This window comes from Pristiophorus japonicus, chromosome 8 (genome assembly GCF_044704955.1).
Source record: "Pristiophorus japonicus isolate sPriJap1 chromosome 8, sPriJap1.hap1, whole genome shotgun sequence".
Lineage (NCBI taxonomy): Eukaryota > Metazoa > Chordata > Chondrichthyes > Pristiophoridae > Pristiophorus > Pristiophorus japonicus.
In genome coordinates, this window is record NC_091984.1 from 205,695,143 (window position 1) to 205,712,225 (window position 17,083).

General features: G+C 42.2%; 1 protein-coding gene across 8 annotated transcripts in view; it reads left to right on the forward strand.

The window, feature by feature from the left end:
- Positions 1–17,083, forward strand: part of kdm2bb (lysine (K)-specific demethylase 2Bb) — a 251,822-nt gene that overhangs the window by 165,917 nt on the left and 68,822 nt on the right. For all 8 annotated transcript variants that reach the window (XM_070887826.1, XM_070887821.1, XM_070887820.1 and 5 more), the window contains one exon: positions 4,461–4,547. In XM_070887826.1, coding sequence (XP_070743927.1) covers positions 4,461–4,547 — 87 coding nt within the window. The remainder of the gene's footprint in view (positions 1–4,460; positions 4,548–17,083) is intronic.

Sequence of the window (17,083 nt, forward strand, 5' to 3'; positions counted from 1 at the left end):
CAGAAAAAAATCGAAGAACAAGTTATTATTTAAATGGAGAAAAATTGCAAAGTGCTGCAGTACAGCGGGACCTGGGGATACTTGTGCATGAAACACAAAAGGATAGTATGCAGGTACAGCAAGTGATCAGGAAGGCCAATGGAATCTTGGCCTTTATTGCAAAGGAGATGGAGTATAAAAGCAGGGAAGTCTTGCTACAGTTATACACACCTAGAATAAATACTGTGTGCAGTTTTGGTTTCCATATTTAAGAAAGGATATACTTGCTTTGGAGGCAGTTCAGAGAAGGTTCACTCGGTTCATTCCGGAGATGAGGGGGTTGACTTATGAGTCGGTTGGGCCTCTACTCATTGGAATTCAGAAGAATGAGAGGTGATCTTATCGAAACTTGACAAGGTGGATGCAGAGAGAATGTTTCCACTGATGGAGGAGACTAGAACTAGGGGGCATAATCTTAGAATGAGGGGCAGCCCATTTAAAACTGAGATGAGGAGGAATTTCTTCTCTCGTGGTTGTGGATTTGTGGAATTCTCTGCCTCAGAGAGCTGTGGAAGCTGGGTCATTGAATAAATTTAAGACCGAGATAGACAGTTTCTTAACGGATAAGGGTTTATGGGGAGCGGGCAGGGAAGTGAACCTGAGTCCATGATCGGATCAGCCATGATCGTTTTAAATGGTGGAGCAGGCTCGAGGGCCCGTATGGCCGACTCCTGCTTCTATTTCTTATGTTCTTAGGTTCTAAGGACCAAGGTTTCATCCCTGTTTTGTGTTGTTTGCTGAATGAAGTTGGGCAACAATACAGGCACCACAGTTCAGCTAATTGTCCATGAACAATGATATTTCCTACTCCTAATTGCTATCCAGTGACCCCTGTTGGAAAGTATGTTTGTGCGGGCCATTTCAATGAATAGACTGGATTGGGATTTGTCTGTGATGCTGACCATGGTCGAATGGCCAGGCAACACTCCTATGTAGAATGGTCATTTGGGTAAGGTACTCGTAACCTGTAATTATAATCCGAAGTTTATAATAATTTCTTCCTCGTCTTTAGTTTTGACCATAACTGACTGTTGCTTTGCTATGCCCTAGCAAAACATACACTAGTTGAATCAGCAGTTTAGCAGTGCCAAGACTGTATACAGTTGTTGCAGCGATGTTAGTAAGCACAGACAACGTGGCTGTGTTGATCAACATTACTCCGTTGGGATTCAAGTTAAGAGTGAGGGAGCAACCAAAGAGCGAGAGGAGAAAGGCCTGCAGGGGACAAAAAAATCAGACGGCAGCGAAGAAAGGTACGGCTCAATGACCAGAATCGTGCAGCAGCTGAAGAAGGGGGGATGGGGAGGCCAGCGGAGAGAACAGTGGAGACTTTGAAGGGGGTAGGATGAACCGGACTTTACCTGTGTACAAAATGCTGGCTCCAAAACTGCATGAACAGTTCACTCTTGACAGAAGCAGCGACTGAAACAAAGTTCGATAGTTTGTTCACTTTTTACAGTGGGTGTGGGAGAGGGGACTGAAAGTACAAGATACAGAGACCTATTGCTGACAGTTTTGAGTGTAATCTTAGACCCAGCAAGTGCAATGGCTTCGATTCCTTAAGTTTAACAATAGTAAGAAAGAGAATAACCGTTTTCAAAATAAGTAGATCGTTATTGAAATATGTTTTCTTTGATACTTTTGTATTTAAAGCAACATGGTGAGTGATTTACGTTTTTTGGAATTGCAAGCCGGGTGTATATTCTTGGACCAACCAATTCAGCCTGTATCACTGCAGTTCCTTATTCTTTCAGACTCCTTGGAGCCACTTCCCTTTGTTCATTAATTGACTCGGCTCATAAAGAAGCATGTGACTATCTCCCTGGAGAGCTTAATAATGCAGTTAACCATTTCTTTCCCGTTGCACAGGGGCCCTCCATAATTGTGGTAATGTTTACAAGAATGCCCTGGGGGGAAGTAGGTTAAAAAGCTATAAAAATCAATACATTTTCTTTTCTTTTAGTTTTGTATTTGAAAAGACGTGCAAAATTCACCGTTATAACCATTTCCCATGTATTTGACAGATCTTTAAAATAAAACAAATAAACTTCTCAGGGCTAATGCTCAGCAGCATGTAGAAAGAGAATACAAGTTACTTTTAGATTTAGCATTTCATAAGATAACAATGGCTGTGAAAAGTCATTTGGCCCATCCAGAGAGATACAAACGGCCAATTGTAACGTCCGGCTGTTCCTCAAATGATTCTAAGCCTTTTGCCTCCACTATTCTATCTGGAATTTTATTCCACATGTTGATTACTCTTTGTGTGAAGAAAAATTATCAGTCCTAAAAGTACCCTCCTCTAGTTTGGTCCTGTGTCCCGTCGTTCAGTTCCTGCTTTTTAATTGAAAGTAATATTTTGGGTTAACTTTTTCTATACCCTTCACAATCTTGTATACGTCGAGGATCACCTTTCAGTCACATCCTTTCAAGGCAGAAAAGCCCAAGTTTCTCTTTCCTCATAACTCATACCCCTGACACTGGGGTTTACCGAGTTGTTCTTCTCTGCACTGTCCCCCAGCACTTGAATATTTCTCGTCGACCAGAACTGGACGCAGTATTCAAGGTGTGGTCTGATGAGAACTATAACATTTAATCATTGCCTCCTCTGACCCACATTCCACTATTTTGGCTCTGTAGTTCTCCATCATATTGACTTTGCGGATTGGGTGGGGTGGCTTGACCCATCCACCTCCACGGAGGTGTGTGGGGGACCTGACCCATCCACCTCCATGGCACGAACCTGGTATTGCAGTACTTCCAGGAATGGTGCAGTGGCTCTAGGCCTTTTGGCTAAGAGCATTGGCGCAGAGTGATCCTTGATGTGTGCAAGGTGACCTCTGGCGTTTGTGATTTGACAAAGAATTGGAACGATTGGCTACGAATTTCAAAAAAAAAATATTGACTTTGCGGATTGCCACTCTGCATCGGTTGGGCATACTTGGCATCAACTCTATTAAGACTCCTCAGTCTCTCTCAACTTCATTCGTAGTTATTTTGACACCATTCATGGAGTACACACGTCCTGTCTATTTTATCTTCCTATGCATAGCACTTTACTTTTGTTTGCATTAAATTACCATTGTTCTGCCCACTTACATATCTTGTCCAACTCATTCCTTATCTGTAATTTCTGAGCTGCCTTTTCCAATATCACGTCACCACATTGTTTGGTATAATTTGCAAAATTGACCACTTTGCATTGAGTTTCTGAATCCAGGTCCTTCATGTAAATTAGAAACCGAAGTGGTCCCAGCACTCCGCCAGAGACATTACAACTCAGTATTCCCTGCCCCCCCCCCCCTCCCAAACTAGTACTCATTGCTACTTACCCTCCAACCAGTTTATTATTTATTCCGTGTTTAGCCTACCTTTTGAGTTGAAATTAACTTTATCAAATGCCTTTTGGTACAGCACATTATGGGCTTGCAACTTGAGTTGTCACTTCGTTAAAGAACTTGAAGAAATTGGTCAGGCAGAATCTTTCTCCTTATTCAAGAAACAATTGAATGGTGCAATGGGGGAACTATTGGGTGCTTCTGGATGGATGAAATAAGATGGGCTGAATGACCTTCCACACCTGTACTGATCTTGTGTCACTCTCAAAGTGCTGGGAGCAAGTTGTTCACCTGACCTCAAAGGTGGAGAATCGTGCGTGGCGACCCAAGCCAAAAGGAGAAAGTACAATTAATTGCTAAAGATTAGAAGCAGTTACCCTCCAATTAATCGTGGGTGTTTGTAAACGGACAGAATTGCTTGCATTTGTCTAGACTTGTGGGTCAAGTCCCACTCCAGAGACTTGGGCACAAAAATCTAGGTTGACAATCTAGTGCAGTACTGAGGGATAGCTGTACTGTCAGAGGTGCCGTCTTTCAGATGAGCCATTAAATCGATGCTCCGTCTGCTCTCCGGTGGACGTAAAAGATCGCATGGCACTTTTTCGAAGAAGAACAGGGAAATTATCCCTGGTGACCTGGCCAATATTTATCCCTCAATCTACATCGCTAAAATAGATAATCTGGTCATTATCACATTGCTGTTTGTTGGAGCTTGTTGTGCGCAATGTGACTTTCACATTTCCTACATTATAACAGTGACGACACTTCAAAAGTACTTAATTGGCTGTAAAGCGCGTTGGGACGTCCGGTGGTTGTGATAGGCACAAAATAAATGCAAGTCTCTTTCGACAACTTCCAGACAGGGGGAGTATCTGAGCAGTCGCCTTAAAGGGACACCAGGTTAAACACGGCTCTATTTTAGAAGCTAAGTGCCACGATTGTGCTCCAGACCACCTCTGAGCAATGCTTTGAAAAATCAACCAGTGTTTAATTTTGATGCTATGACTAGTGTATATAAATAAATGAATTTTCTTGAAGTTTGATTACAAAATGTTTGTTCTCCTATCCCTGTTATGAATGCAGACTGTGCTGGAGGAACATGCTGATGATGATCAGAAACTGGCTATTACTGGGGTCCCGATTGTAACATGGCCAAAGAAGGCAGTGAAGGTAAGAAGAAATGACAGGATCATAAACTGAAGGAAATGTTCAATTGTGTTTGTTCAAGATTGCTGGCAATTGACATTTTTATGGTTGCAGAAATGCTAACATTTCAATCATTTGCACCAGCGTGATTTTGATTACAGGCAGCTAGTTCACTGTCTCCAGAGCTCCGCAAAGAAACACAAATTTATATTAATTTAAAAATCTTGGTGTTGAAAGGGCTTTGCAGTACTTTTTTGAAACCATTTATGGTAATTTTCATGTTGGGATTTGCAGAGAAAAGTTAATTGATCACGTGCTTTCAAGTATGCATAAAGCTACGGTCTCGTGTTGAAGTTTTATTTGTGATGGAACATTTTTGTCTTGGGGATTCATCATTCAATGTGATTGAATTGGGCGCATTGTTTGTTTATACACTGTTTGACTTTTGCACGTATGATTGTTTTGGTACCAGCAGTGGTACAGTCGTTATCATCATAGGCAGTCCCTCAGGCAACACGAAAACCCTTTATTCTAATATCAGGTGTCGGGTGTAACAAACCCTTCAGTTTCTTGATTTAACTCAACCTTTTTTTTTACAGGTTTTAAAAAAAAGCATAGTGTGCACTGCCCAGTGACCCACTCGAGATAGGCTGTACATTTCCCAGGCCAACAGCATGTCAAACCAAACCAGATTCTTGTGGTTTCTCCTCTCCTAGAGGCTTTGACTTCTGCTGGGGTATGGTTCAGCAGGTGATGGTTGCACTCTGACACCTTATCGGAAGTAGTTATCCTTCATGTGTAAGCCTAGAACACTCATTTGTCTGGGCAGGATTCATAATTGAGCCTGACTCTGTTCCCACTTGACATAGGTGTACTTTCCTGTAAGGACATCAGATCACAGGATAATCATGGTTGAGGAAGGCCATTCTGTCCATCATAGTTTATCCATCCAGAAACACGCTCTACACCCTCCATTGCAGTTTCCAATTGATTCTTTAATACCAGGGTTTTTGCCTCCAGTACACTCTCTGCGGAAGTTATCAGAGCATTATGTGCAGAAGAATTAGATCAAAATTTGTCTTTTACCAATAGGAACCCATGTCCCCTTGTACAACTCTCACAATTTGGTTTGAAGTATTTTCAGATTTATCTTTTCCATATCTATTACTATCTTGCACACCTCTACAAGGTACCTCTACATGTTGCCTCATTTCAATGCTAAAAGATCTCAGTTTCTCAAGTCTTTCCTAATACTCCGATTTCTAACACTAGGTAATAGCCTCGAAGCACTTCTCTGAACTGCATCCAGCACATGGATGTCTTCCCAGTGTCTTTGAAGCAACTGGACACAGCACTCGAGTTGTATATAGATTGAGCATGACTTCTTCCTGTAATATTTTGGCACGATAGTTTAGCATTATATTAACTTTTTGCTTGCTCCTCTGCAATGGTTGGAGATGTTGAGAGATGTCTAGCAATGAAATCCCATGGAAGAGGTAGTTAGAGATTAGCGAGCAAAGCTCAGCAGATGTTTTGAAGAATGTATTCCCCAATTCCCAGGTCTCTTTTTAACTCCATCCTTAACAATTTCAACACTGTTATGTCTTTAGATGCACTGATAATGACTCCACGAGGCAAAGTATTGAACTTGAACTGTCGTGACCTTAGTCCATTTTAATATAACTCCAAAGTGAGGATACCACATGGTGGACTCCCTTTTATACCTGGGTACCTGTGGTGTACAGGTGACCCCTGGCACCTTCTGGTGGTTCCAGCATAGTGTATACAGTTTGAACCGGTAAACAAGTCTTCATCTTATGCAACTATACAGTGACTACACAGAGAGTATATCTATAGTATGCATATATAACAACCACTTAGGGAGTAGAGAAATATCACCCGTCTTTTCTTTCTATGTGCAATACTTTCCAAATGTCTACATTAAAGTTAATCTGCCCATTTACATATTTTGTCCAATTTATTTTGTAATTTCTGAGCTGCCTTCTGTAAATCTTAGTTTTTCATTATTTACAAATTTGACCAACTTTCAGAGTTTTTGAGTTAAAATTATTCACATAAATTCGAAATAGTTGTGGTCCCAATATATTTCTCGGGCACCTCACACAGCACTCCATCCATCCCGCAATGTAGCTCCTCCATTATTTTCCACCTTTCAGCTAATTTTTTATCCATTCCAAAGACTTGTCCTGAATCTCAACACTCTCCTTACCAAACTAGAAGTAGACCAGAAAGCATTAGATTGCATCCACTAACTTTGAGTCATGAGGCGATCTTTACACATGACTTTTCTTTCTTTCCATGTAATTTAAGCCGACATAGACTGCCACCACTGGGTCTCTTGTCCCCTCAAGTATCTCTTAACCTTTCCTCAATGTGCTATGCTATTGGGTTCAGGTGAATAACTCTCCCTATAACTGTTGTCATTATGCCTTTTCTGAGCAGTGATTTCCCCCATGATATTGCTCTCCCTGTGGATTACAATTTGCATTTTTAACCCTCTGATTTTCTAGCTACTTCATCTCTAACCTTGTTTCCTTCTGCATTATAGAATAGTGCCTGTTATCTGTTTATTATTAATCTTCCTGAGTAGCTTCATAGGTGTTCTTTCTTTTTCTGCTACTTTTACAACCAGTATCTCTCTTTCTTTGGCTATTGTCACTGCAATGTGACCACTGGTCATTTTCACATGGATAAGTCATTGGGTTTAACAGATCAGCCGTTGATAGCTTAATTAAACAATGTTTGAGGAGGAAAATTGCTAGGAGACATCCACAGACTGGTACTTTCCATTGAAAGTGCCTGCTAGAGTGGGTGTCTTCTGTAACTGCCTTTTCATTTTCTTTTCCCCATTTTTGTTGAATTTCTTCAAAACTTTATTGTTTAAAAAGCTGTATCACAATCAGTACCCATTTCCAAAACTCAGAGTTGGAGGGAATTACCAATAACATCCTTTTGTTTCTATACAATTGCTTTTTAAAAAAAACTTTGAGTTGATTAATGCCATTTGCTCAATTAGATTTTTGTGTATTTTTGTATTGCTGTAATCTGCACAAAAAGGTGTAAATCAGCATCACAACGAACATTTGTTACATGGAAATGTGTCAGTCCAGCTCCAGGCTCTGGGATCTACATAAATGTAAATTGTAAACTTGGAGCAAATATTGAGACTTCCAGGTATCAAGTGACAAAAGATTGTCTTCATTCACTATTAATTCAATCAAGCAAGGTATTTTGTTTTGAAGTCTGTTTAAAAGGTAGGTCCCACCCTGGGGTAGTTGACTTTAATTGACAGCTATTTCTGGGATGAGGATGGAGTCTTGATTGACTGGAGATCTCTGTGGTTGAGACTTCCATCTTTCAGTAGTAAAGTATTAGGCAGTCCCTCGTGTCGAGGATGACCTACTTCCACACCAAAAAAGGATGAGTTCACAAATGTTTCAGTGAAGGACCTGACATTCCAGGTCCTGAACTAAATCTTGAAGGGCAGAAGATGCCTGTACGTGAATACTTTTAACGCGAAGTGGCCATTGCACATCGGCCACCACACGGGCTTGACAGAGCATGGTCTTGGTCCAGTGGCAAGGGTTAACCAAGACGACTGGAGATCAAGCTCTGCTGCACGGACCTAGCACGCACACACACTCCTACTGTCCTTGGAATTCATAGATCACAGTGTGGGCTGGCCCGTGCTGCACCGTCACTGGGCACTGACCCCGCTGTTGATGTATGCTGCGCCACTCCCGGGCCCTCTGCCTCGCTGCTGATCTCCTCGCCTCCAACCTCGCCACTCCTTGCCTCCAACCTCATTGCTCCTCAACTCCAACCTCGCTGCTCCGGGGCCACAACCCCACCGCTCCTTGACCCCGACCTCGCCTCTGCCCTCGGCGCTCCTCAACTCCGCCCTTGCCGCTCCTCGACTCCAGCATCGCCGCTCCTGGGCCACGACCACACCACTCCTTGACACCCTGACCTCGCCTCCGACCTCGCTGCTCCTGGACCATGACCCCGCCGCTTCTCGACTGTAACCTCGCCTCTCCTGGGCCCCCATCTTTCTCCACTTCTCGCCGCCGCTCCTCCTACATCTGGGTCCCGACCCCATTGATGGTCCTGCCCATGCTCCAATCAGCGACCTGGATTTTGGTGACATCAATTCAATCGCCCTACTCGAATTCATCGCTCTCCTGGAACGGCTTGCGCTGCTCTCTGCAGAGGCTAGCTCCAGCTCTTATAGCCCGACCTGCCAATGGTGTTCTCTTGCAGGTCGGGGGGTGCCACTATCTCTCAGTATTATATTGGCAGCTCACAGGCAGTCTAGAGTCAGTCAGAGTAAGACTGTTCTGAAACCTGTAATTGTTGGCTGTAAAGCTGAGTATTTTAACCCACTGCTGTGATGTTCATATTTTCTATATCATTGTCATGTGATGTAGCTTGTCATGGTGAACTCTGGGTATTGTAGTTTCACAGGCACAAAGTTGAAACTTCCAACTCCCACTCTGATGACACAAACCAAATTTATGAAAAGGAACAGGAAACTCCCCCCTCTCCCCCCAGCCCCATCCCCACCCACGGCACAATTTTTCAACTTTTGCATTTCTAATACTAAATAATTAGGTTTTATAAGTAAGCGTAGTGACTTTTTTGCCCCCCCCTGAAAATTAAGATTTAAAAAAAATGTTTGATGTCAATATAATTTTTAGTTGCATAAAGTGACCTGAGTGAGGAAGGAAAGGGGCAGCCGAATGCATTCGGAAAAATAAATGAGTAAATTAATTGAAATGCTTTGTGGTAGTTTGAGAAAAATTTGGTGATTTGTTTGTGTGGTTTTGTGATGATTGGTAGCTATTCCCCATTCTGATTGGTAGCTTCTCTTTTTATAATTGAGTAAATTAGCATGGTTAATTTAACACCTGAGCAAATCAGAAAAGCGTTGCACAGATTTCTCGTATTGCAGGGATATTCAGAGTGTGACAGATTTAATCTGTGACAGACGCTGTGCACAGGACTTGTATAGAGAGATAATGAAGCCAATTTAAACTAAATTTTAAGCAGGTCTGTATTTCAATTCCTGTCTCTCCATGGAATATCATTTAAGTATTTGGATTTATGGTACAGCATTAACTAGCAATGTCCAATTCCACACACGCGCACACACACAGCAACTAATAATTATAAAAATGAGCTTCATTTTCAAGAGAATGTCGAGATGAAAATATTTTAATATATTTTTTTTTTTCTTATAAGGATAGCTTTCAAATAAATATAAGCCACAATTTATTTTTATATAGATATTATTTGCATGCCTATTTGCATGGCTATTTCCTATTTAAGATCTTTTATCTCTTTGAAGGAAACACTTTTTTTCTGTCACCACTTGAACTTTTGTGAACGTTGTTCACATTTTTAGTTCAATGGAAAACCCGATTTGAGGATTTTGCGGTAGAAATAACTGAGGTTAACGACGCTCACCGTTATTACCGTGTTTAAATAAAAATATTTTTGTCTCTTATCTCTCCCTCTTAATGCCATCTTTCTTTTCATCTCCTTATTACGCTTTCTGTACATGATTTGTCATAGAATTATCTATTCTAAGTGACACTTCCTGGTTCAGACTGCGCTGCTCATGAACGATTCTGCAATCTGATTGGTTAAGGAGAAACACAGTTACTTGCCCTGTTCACCCAGGTCCCAGATCCCGTGTAGAAGGCGCTGTGCTAAAATAGCTTTCTAATCACAAAAAGTTCCAGTGCAAAAGCCCATAGAAAGTTTGTGGGCAAGTAAGTGTAAGTGCAAGTGTAAGGCTGACGAGTATGTTCACCATTGAGGACAAAATCCGGCCCTGTGTTTCAAAACCTTTTTTGGTTAATTGTTTTGCTACGTGACATCGTGCAGTACATTAGAGCTCCAAAGCGCTATGACAGAATGTGAATTTTCTCTTCGAGTTCTTCATTTGAAATGCACTGGCAGTTGGAGGTCAGACTTCAGGGGGTACCACAATGCAATCCAACATAATCCTGTTCATACATGCACATGTCCAGCAACAGTCACTGGATAGCGTTAAGAGCAGGGCTCCTCACTGATTTTTCTCTTCTCCAACTGAGAGGCAGAGTCCATTTGGAAGCTATCTTGAGATCAGCTATCTCGAGATCAGCTATCTCGGCACAGACTGGAGTTTGGAACCTTAGTTTTCTTCCCTTTTCTTCACTCCATAACATTGCCAGTCTCCGCCCTTGCTTCAGCTCATCCGCTGCGGAAGCCCTTATCCATGCCTTTGTTACCTCTAGACTTGACTATTCCAGTGCACTCCTGGCTGGCCTCCAATATTCTACCCTACGTAAACTAGAGGTGATCCAAAACTCGGCTGCCCGTGTCCTAGCTCGTACCAAGTCCCGCTCACCCATCACCCCTGTGCTCGCTGACCTTCATTGGCTTCCAGTTAAGCAACGCCTCGATTTCAAAACTCTCGTCCTTATTTTCAAATTCCTCCATGGCCTCACCCCTCCCTTTCTCTGTAATCTCCAGCCCCCACAACCCCCCCCCCCCCCTCGAGATGTCTGTGCTCCTCTAATTCTGCCCTCTTGAGCATCCTGATTATAATTGCACAACCATTGATGGCCATGCCTTCTGTTGCCTCGGCTCCAAGCTCTGGAACTCTCTGCCTAAACCTCTCTTTCCTCCTTCAAGACGCTCCTTAAAACATATCTCTTTGACCAAGCTTTTGGTCACTTACGCTAATTTCTACTTTATGTGGCTCGGTGTCAAATTTTTATCTCATAATACTCCTGTGAAATGCCTCAGGACGTTTCACTACGTTAAGGCGCTATATAAAGACAAGTTGTTGTTCTTCCCTGAAAGTAATAATTCATGGTATGATTTGGTTCCCATGGTGCTGTCAGCCCTCGAGTACCTTACCCAAATGATCAATCTTTCTGTATGAGGAGGCCAAACAGTGAAGGCAGCAGTCTGTTTTACTATAGGGCCATTACAATACTTTCCAACAGGACAATGGATATCAGATGACAATTGGAGTGGAAACCCTGATTGAGTATTTTTTCCTTCCTTAGTCTAGGATCACAGAGGCTAATTGTGCAGTTGGGATGCTACAATCAGGAAAAACAACCTGGGACCTTTCTGTTCAATATGCCTCAGTTACATTTTGGCTTTGCCAACTGAACCATCAAGCAGCCAACTGATTTGTTTTATTATTGAATTGCATGGAACTCAGTAGGTCTGCCAGTACTTTTGCTATGAACGTACTTCTCCCAGCCCAGCAAGGCCGCGTTTTTAAAAATCCCATCCTTGTTCAAATCCCTCCGTGGCCTAGCCCCTCCCTATCTCTCTAACCTCCAGTCCTACAAACCTCTGAGATCACTGTGCTCTTGTTCTGGACTCTTGTGCATTCCCGGTTTCCTTTGTCCCACCATCAATGTTCTTTCTAGAGGGTGCAGCTCCGCCGATCCTACGCGGCCTGGGACCAGCTTTTTCAATGTTAAATATCGCGCATAGCCTCTTAAAGGGGCCGCGCACCCAACAAAAAAATTAGGAGGAACATTGCCTACCATTGCCGGCCGTGCCTTCAGCTGTCTAGGCTCTAAGATCTGTGATTCCCTCCCTAAACCTTTCCATCTCTCTCTCCCTTTTAAGGCACACCTTAAAACCTAACAATTGCCTGTCCTCATTTATTTGTGTGGCTCGGTGCCGAACTTTGTCTGATAATGCTCCTGTGAAGTGTCTTGGGACGTTTTACTAGGTTAACTGCGCTATGTAAATGCAAGTTGTTGTTTTGGTAATGGATCTTTCATGGGTTTGCGTGGCTAATTTCCTTCTCCATGCCACACCCTCCCCCCATGATGCATTGACATTGAATGTTCCATGTTAGTTAGGCAATGTGATAAATTCTTTCCTCTGTATCAGAGAGCTTTTCGTGCAATCCCCACTATGGCTTAGAACGCATAATCACATCTGATGCTGTTGCTTAAAATGCAGTCTTTTGGGCAAATGCACAACTGAGGCCGCTGCTCAGAGGATGTGAAAGATGCCATGGCAGCAATATTCCCGAGCTGTCTGGAGGTCCCGCACAGGCGCATCACCTTTTTTTCAATGGGACATTTCGCGCATGTGCGAAATTATGAATGGGCTGCGCAGTCCTTTAAAGGGACCTTGAACTCCAAAATAATTAAGGGCAATATTACATGCCACTATTTGACAAAGAACAGAAAATTCTTCTGGTGTCCCAGCCAACATTCCTCCCTCAATCAACACCACCAAAAACATATTACTTGGTCATCCTTTTTTTTTGGCGTGGAAGCAAGTCATCCTCATTTCGAGGGACTGCCTATGATGATGATGACTTGGTCATTTATATCATTTGCTGTTTTTGGGACCTTTGTGTGTGTGTGTGTGTGTGTGTGTGTGTGTGTGTGTGTGTGTGTGTGTGTGTAAACTGGCTGCTGCATTTGCCGAAAGGACAACAGTGGCTGCACCGAATACAGTAATCCATTGTCTGTGAAATGCTTCATGACATCCTTAAATGCAGCTATTTTCTTCGTCGTCTTCATCTGTTTTAAAAAAGAAAATTCTAAAATCGAGTTGAATCTTTAATGGTTTTTAATTATGGACTTTAAAACAAAATATGTTGGCTGTTTCCCTTATTGTTTTGTCAGCATGCGGCAATTAACTGCTGCCAAACCACGGAAGCTTTATTTCACACATTAACTTCACAATGAATTTAAGGACTATAGTTTGCAAAAGAAGTCAAACTACACATGTTAGTTATGTGCTTTAAATTGGACCTTTAAGAGTGTTAGTTTCTATATTAGCTGGCAAAGTCTGCATGCAGCATTGTTTATACACGGGCTGAAACAGCACGGGAGTGTTTAATAAATGGAATCATAGATAAAGCTGTAAATGAAGTGTGCCTGTAAAAGCTCTGTGATTACAGCTGCACTCATTTTATTTGCTCAGTGCATTAAACTCTTTGTGGCTTATTTGTAATTTAATTTTCGTAATTGTCAGATGTGTAAGGGGTGGGGAAGAGCTCTCAAGTCATTTTAGCAGGATGATCTGTTAATGTGTCGTGTGTGTGCCCTCACAATGTCATTCATCCTGCTGACTATGGTGTGTAATCACAACCAGCGGCAGCCCTATTGTCTGCTTTTCAAAATAAAACATCTGCTTATTTTTGATTGGTCAATTGAAACGGTTCAACCCCATCCTGACCTTCCCTCATGAATATTGATGAGCCTTGAGTGTGGAAGCTGGGTTTATGGTGGAGGCTCGTTACTACAGCAGTCCAGCCATGTCAGTTTGTTTGTGGCTGGGCCCAGATTGAGAAATGGCCATGTCCCTGAGTGCAGATGATGAGGAGTATGACTCAGACCCAGAACAGGTCAGCTTTCAGCTTTGATTGTGGGCACAGTAGAAGCATTTCAGTTTTTTTTTTAAGTAGAAAGCCCTTATTGGGGAAACAATGTGAGAGCCTAAAGTAGCTAAGCTGAAGCCAGGCTCTGTTGTGCTGAATAATGATGGTGGCTGTTCATGTTTGTAGGACAGCTGCCAAAAGCTTGGCTTTTTCTTTCTTACTGATGTTACTTTTAAAGCTGAAGCATGTGGCATTATAAACCCTGTCTGTTTACTGCAGCAGGTATCAGTTACTGAGGGTCACAAGCTACCGTCCCATATGGCATTTTAAACCTCATCTTTTAGGGCATTTAATATCCATTTTTGGAGCAACCGCTGCTTTGAGTTCATGGAGAAATGTATTGTTGAAGTACTGATAACACGCAAATCGACACATGTTGTTGCCTGGGATCGTTTAATAATTCTGTTCTCGATGCTTTTCATGCTTTATTATTTCCTTGTTGACCAAGTTTTTTTAATAGTGTGCCCATAGGGAAGAAAGTACTGTTCGATTGTATTCCTCTTTATTTGTGAGATCATCATTTGTGTTTTTAACTAAAACAGCTTTTATAAGAGTGTAGAGTCGCTTGGCACTACTGTCGCACAAAGTATGGCAGTTTTCAAATGTTAGATGTAACGTAGTGTAGCTTCAAGTTACGACACAGACACACACAGTTTTGATTAAAAATAGTACCTCTGAGGAGAAAATCTATTAAACATGATTGTGCATGAAAGCCAGATCTGTCTCGTTTGCTGCATGGATAGAGTGGGGGAGGGGAGAGGAGAGGAGAAACCTTACGGTGAAACAATGAGTTGTTCTCTAAATGGCTGTAGTTGTGTATTCATGGTACTGTAATGAATGCTTGAAGGCACCTTTGCAGAGAAATGTTGAGTAGCGAGGGAGTGTTTACCCAAGTTGATCCTCCACTGTACTAGTTTGCTGACGACTCGGGCCTAAAAAAATCATTCTCTGTGTAACTTAAAACTGTTTGGTAGTGCTGGGCTTAAAGCAACATTTCAGTAATCTGCGTATGATTTGGGAGACAGTCTTTCAGTCCATGCATGGTTTGAGTTGGTAAGTGGGCCCCTCACTTGATTTTTAAAAAATCTGTTATTATTTAATATCCGTATTAATTTCATTGAATTATATGCTGCTGTGTAAGAGACCTGCCTCATGCAATGTATAATGGTTTCATTGTAAGTGCCACAAGGAAGTCCAATACTGACTGGGAGAGTCCCTTTCGTCTGTTCCCTATAGGATTCAGTTTCCTATCGCAGAGAGTATCTGGCCTAGAATAAAAGGCTATCTTCAAACCATCAAACTTTCGTGGTGGGGCAGGGGGTGGGGGGAGGCTGTGGGAGGATGGTAAGCTTATTATTTCCGTTTTTAAAAAAAAAAATGTTTCCAGTCCTTCAACACCACATGCGGAAAAAAAGTAATAGTTTTGTTACCGTCGTGCATTTCGAGATCCAAATGAAGGTCTGAACTGCAATAACGCCTCTGATTATATTGAGACTGTGCGTGGTTGGTGGCAGCCTGGCAGAATTTGTGGCATTACTGGCACATTGTACAGTCGAAGATAAACTAACAGTTTATGCGTTTGTCGTTATATACCATTAGCTAGACATGTAATCCACTTCTCCTCTTCACCACCCCTCCCCCCCCCCCCCCCCCTGCCTTTCTGGACCATCACCGATCCCCTCTAATTGCAGTTGGCGCTATTACAAATAAAGGAAAACATTGCACTTGGACATTCCAGTCCTGTGTGCACAGATGCGTACAAATGTTTCTACACATGCGCACTTTCTTATGAATTTTTTGTTTTGTCGAGTAGGTGTCGGTGTGATGGCTGAATCCTGCAGTTGACAGACGAGGAATTGCACAATAGTCCAGAGTGGAGGGTACGGGCGGATGTAGAAGTCCATTGGAGCAAGACCAGGAAGGGAGCTGTGTGTGTCAGTAGTAAGGATAGGCAGGCTACTTGTAGTGAGAACCACAATATCCAAGCTCAAATTTATTCTCGCCTGAGATCGACACAAATTTCAGCATGGTCCTCGGATAGCAATTTGAGAGAAACAAAGTTTAATTTTTCATTTCCTCCTCCAGAGCCCATTACTTGCCTTGCCAGTTGTACTACTTTTAATAGCCGTCCCAGATAGCTCAGCTTAGACTAGAAATTGAACCTGGGACCCACTGGCTGATGAGGCTTTGTACCACACTAATATATTTACCTACCAGCCCACTGGGAAGAAGGCTTATACTTTTTAAAAATAATAATCGAAGCAATTCTACAATTGTGCCTGATCCCGTCGTGTAAAATATGCCTGCACGCAGATTCAGCAACAACAGAATTTTCAGTGGGTAATGACGGCGAACTAACAGCGTTCGCTGTTATTACCCCTTTGAAGCTGACTACAACGTCAGGATTTAGCGCAAGCGCATCGTAGCACAGAAATCCTGAAGTTGCGGTCAGTCATTCACTATTCCGACACTGGCTGCGCTGTGGACCCATAGCCGGCAATCTGTGAAATCAGTGAAACTAACGAAAACGTGGTAATATCGCTGTTAAATATTAAGCCCTGTTAGATTATGTGTAATTGGGGTTTTAACAGTGTATTGGCTGCTAAAGAAATGTTATAGCCCTGAAAAATGAGATTTTAATTTTGTGAAGTGTCAAATTTCCCCATTATGATAAAAATTAGAATTTTTAAGAAACTTTTTTTTTAAAGTTTTTTTTTTAAGTTTGTGCATGATATTTCAGGTTCTACCTTATCCCCATGTGAGAGCCCCAACCTTTGTTTTGCTCTCTAACATTTTTTAAAAGTCCAGATAAAAGCCACTTCTCATTTCTTGGTTCCCTGTGAGAATTCTACAATGTGATTGGCTGCTTAGACAGCTTGTTGATGTCACAGCAGATCGCACTAGGGAATTCTCACTACAGAGCGCTGAAATAACTTGCACGTCGAAAAAGGCAAACTTATCACCACCGAGACGGCGAGATCTCCGCGGGCAGCTTTCTTCGGGGCCAGTGGTGAACACAGACGACAAATTCCGGGCCATTAACTCCACATGCAACAATTTCACTACCAATTTATGAAAGTCACAAATACAACTTTAAAGCAATTGCAATGCTGCACATGTC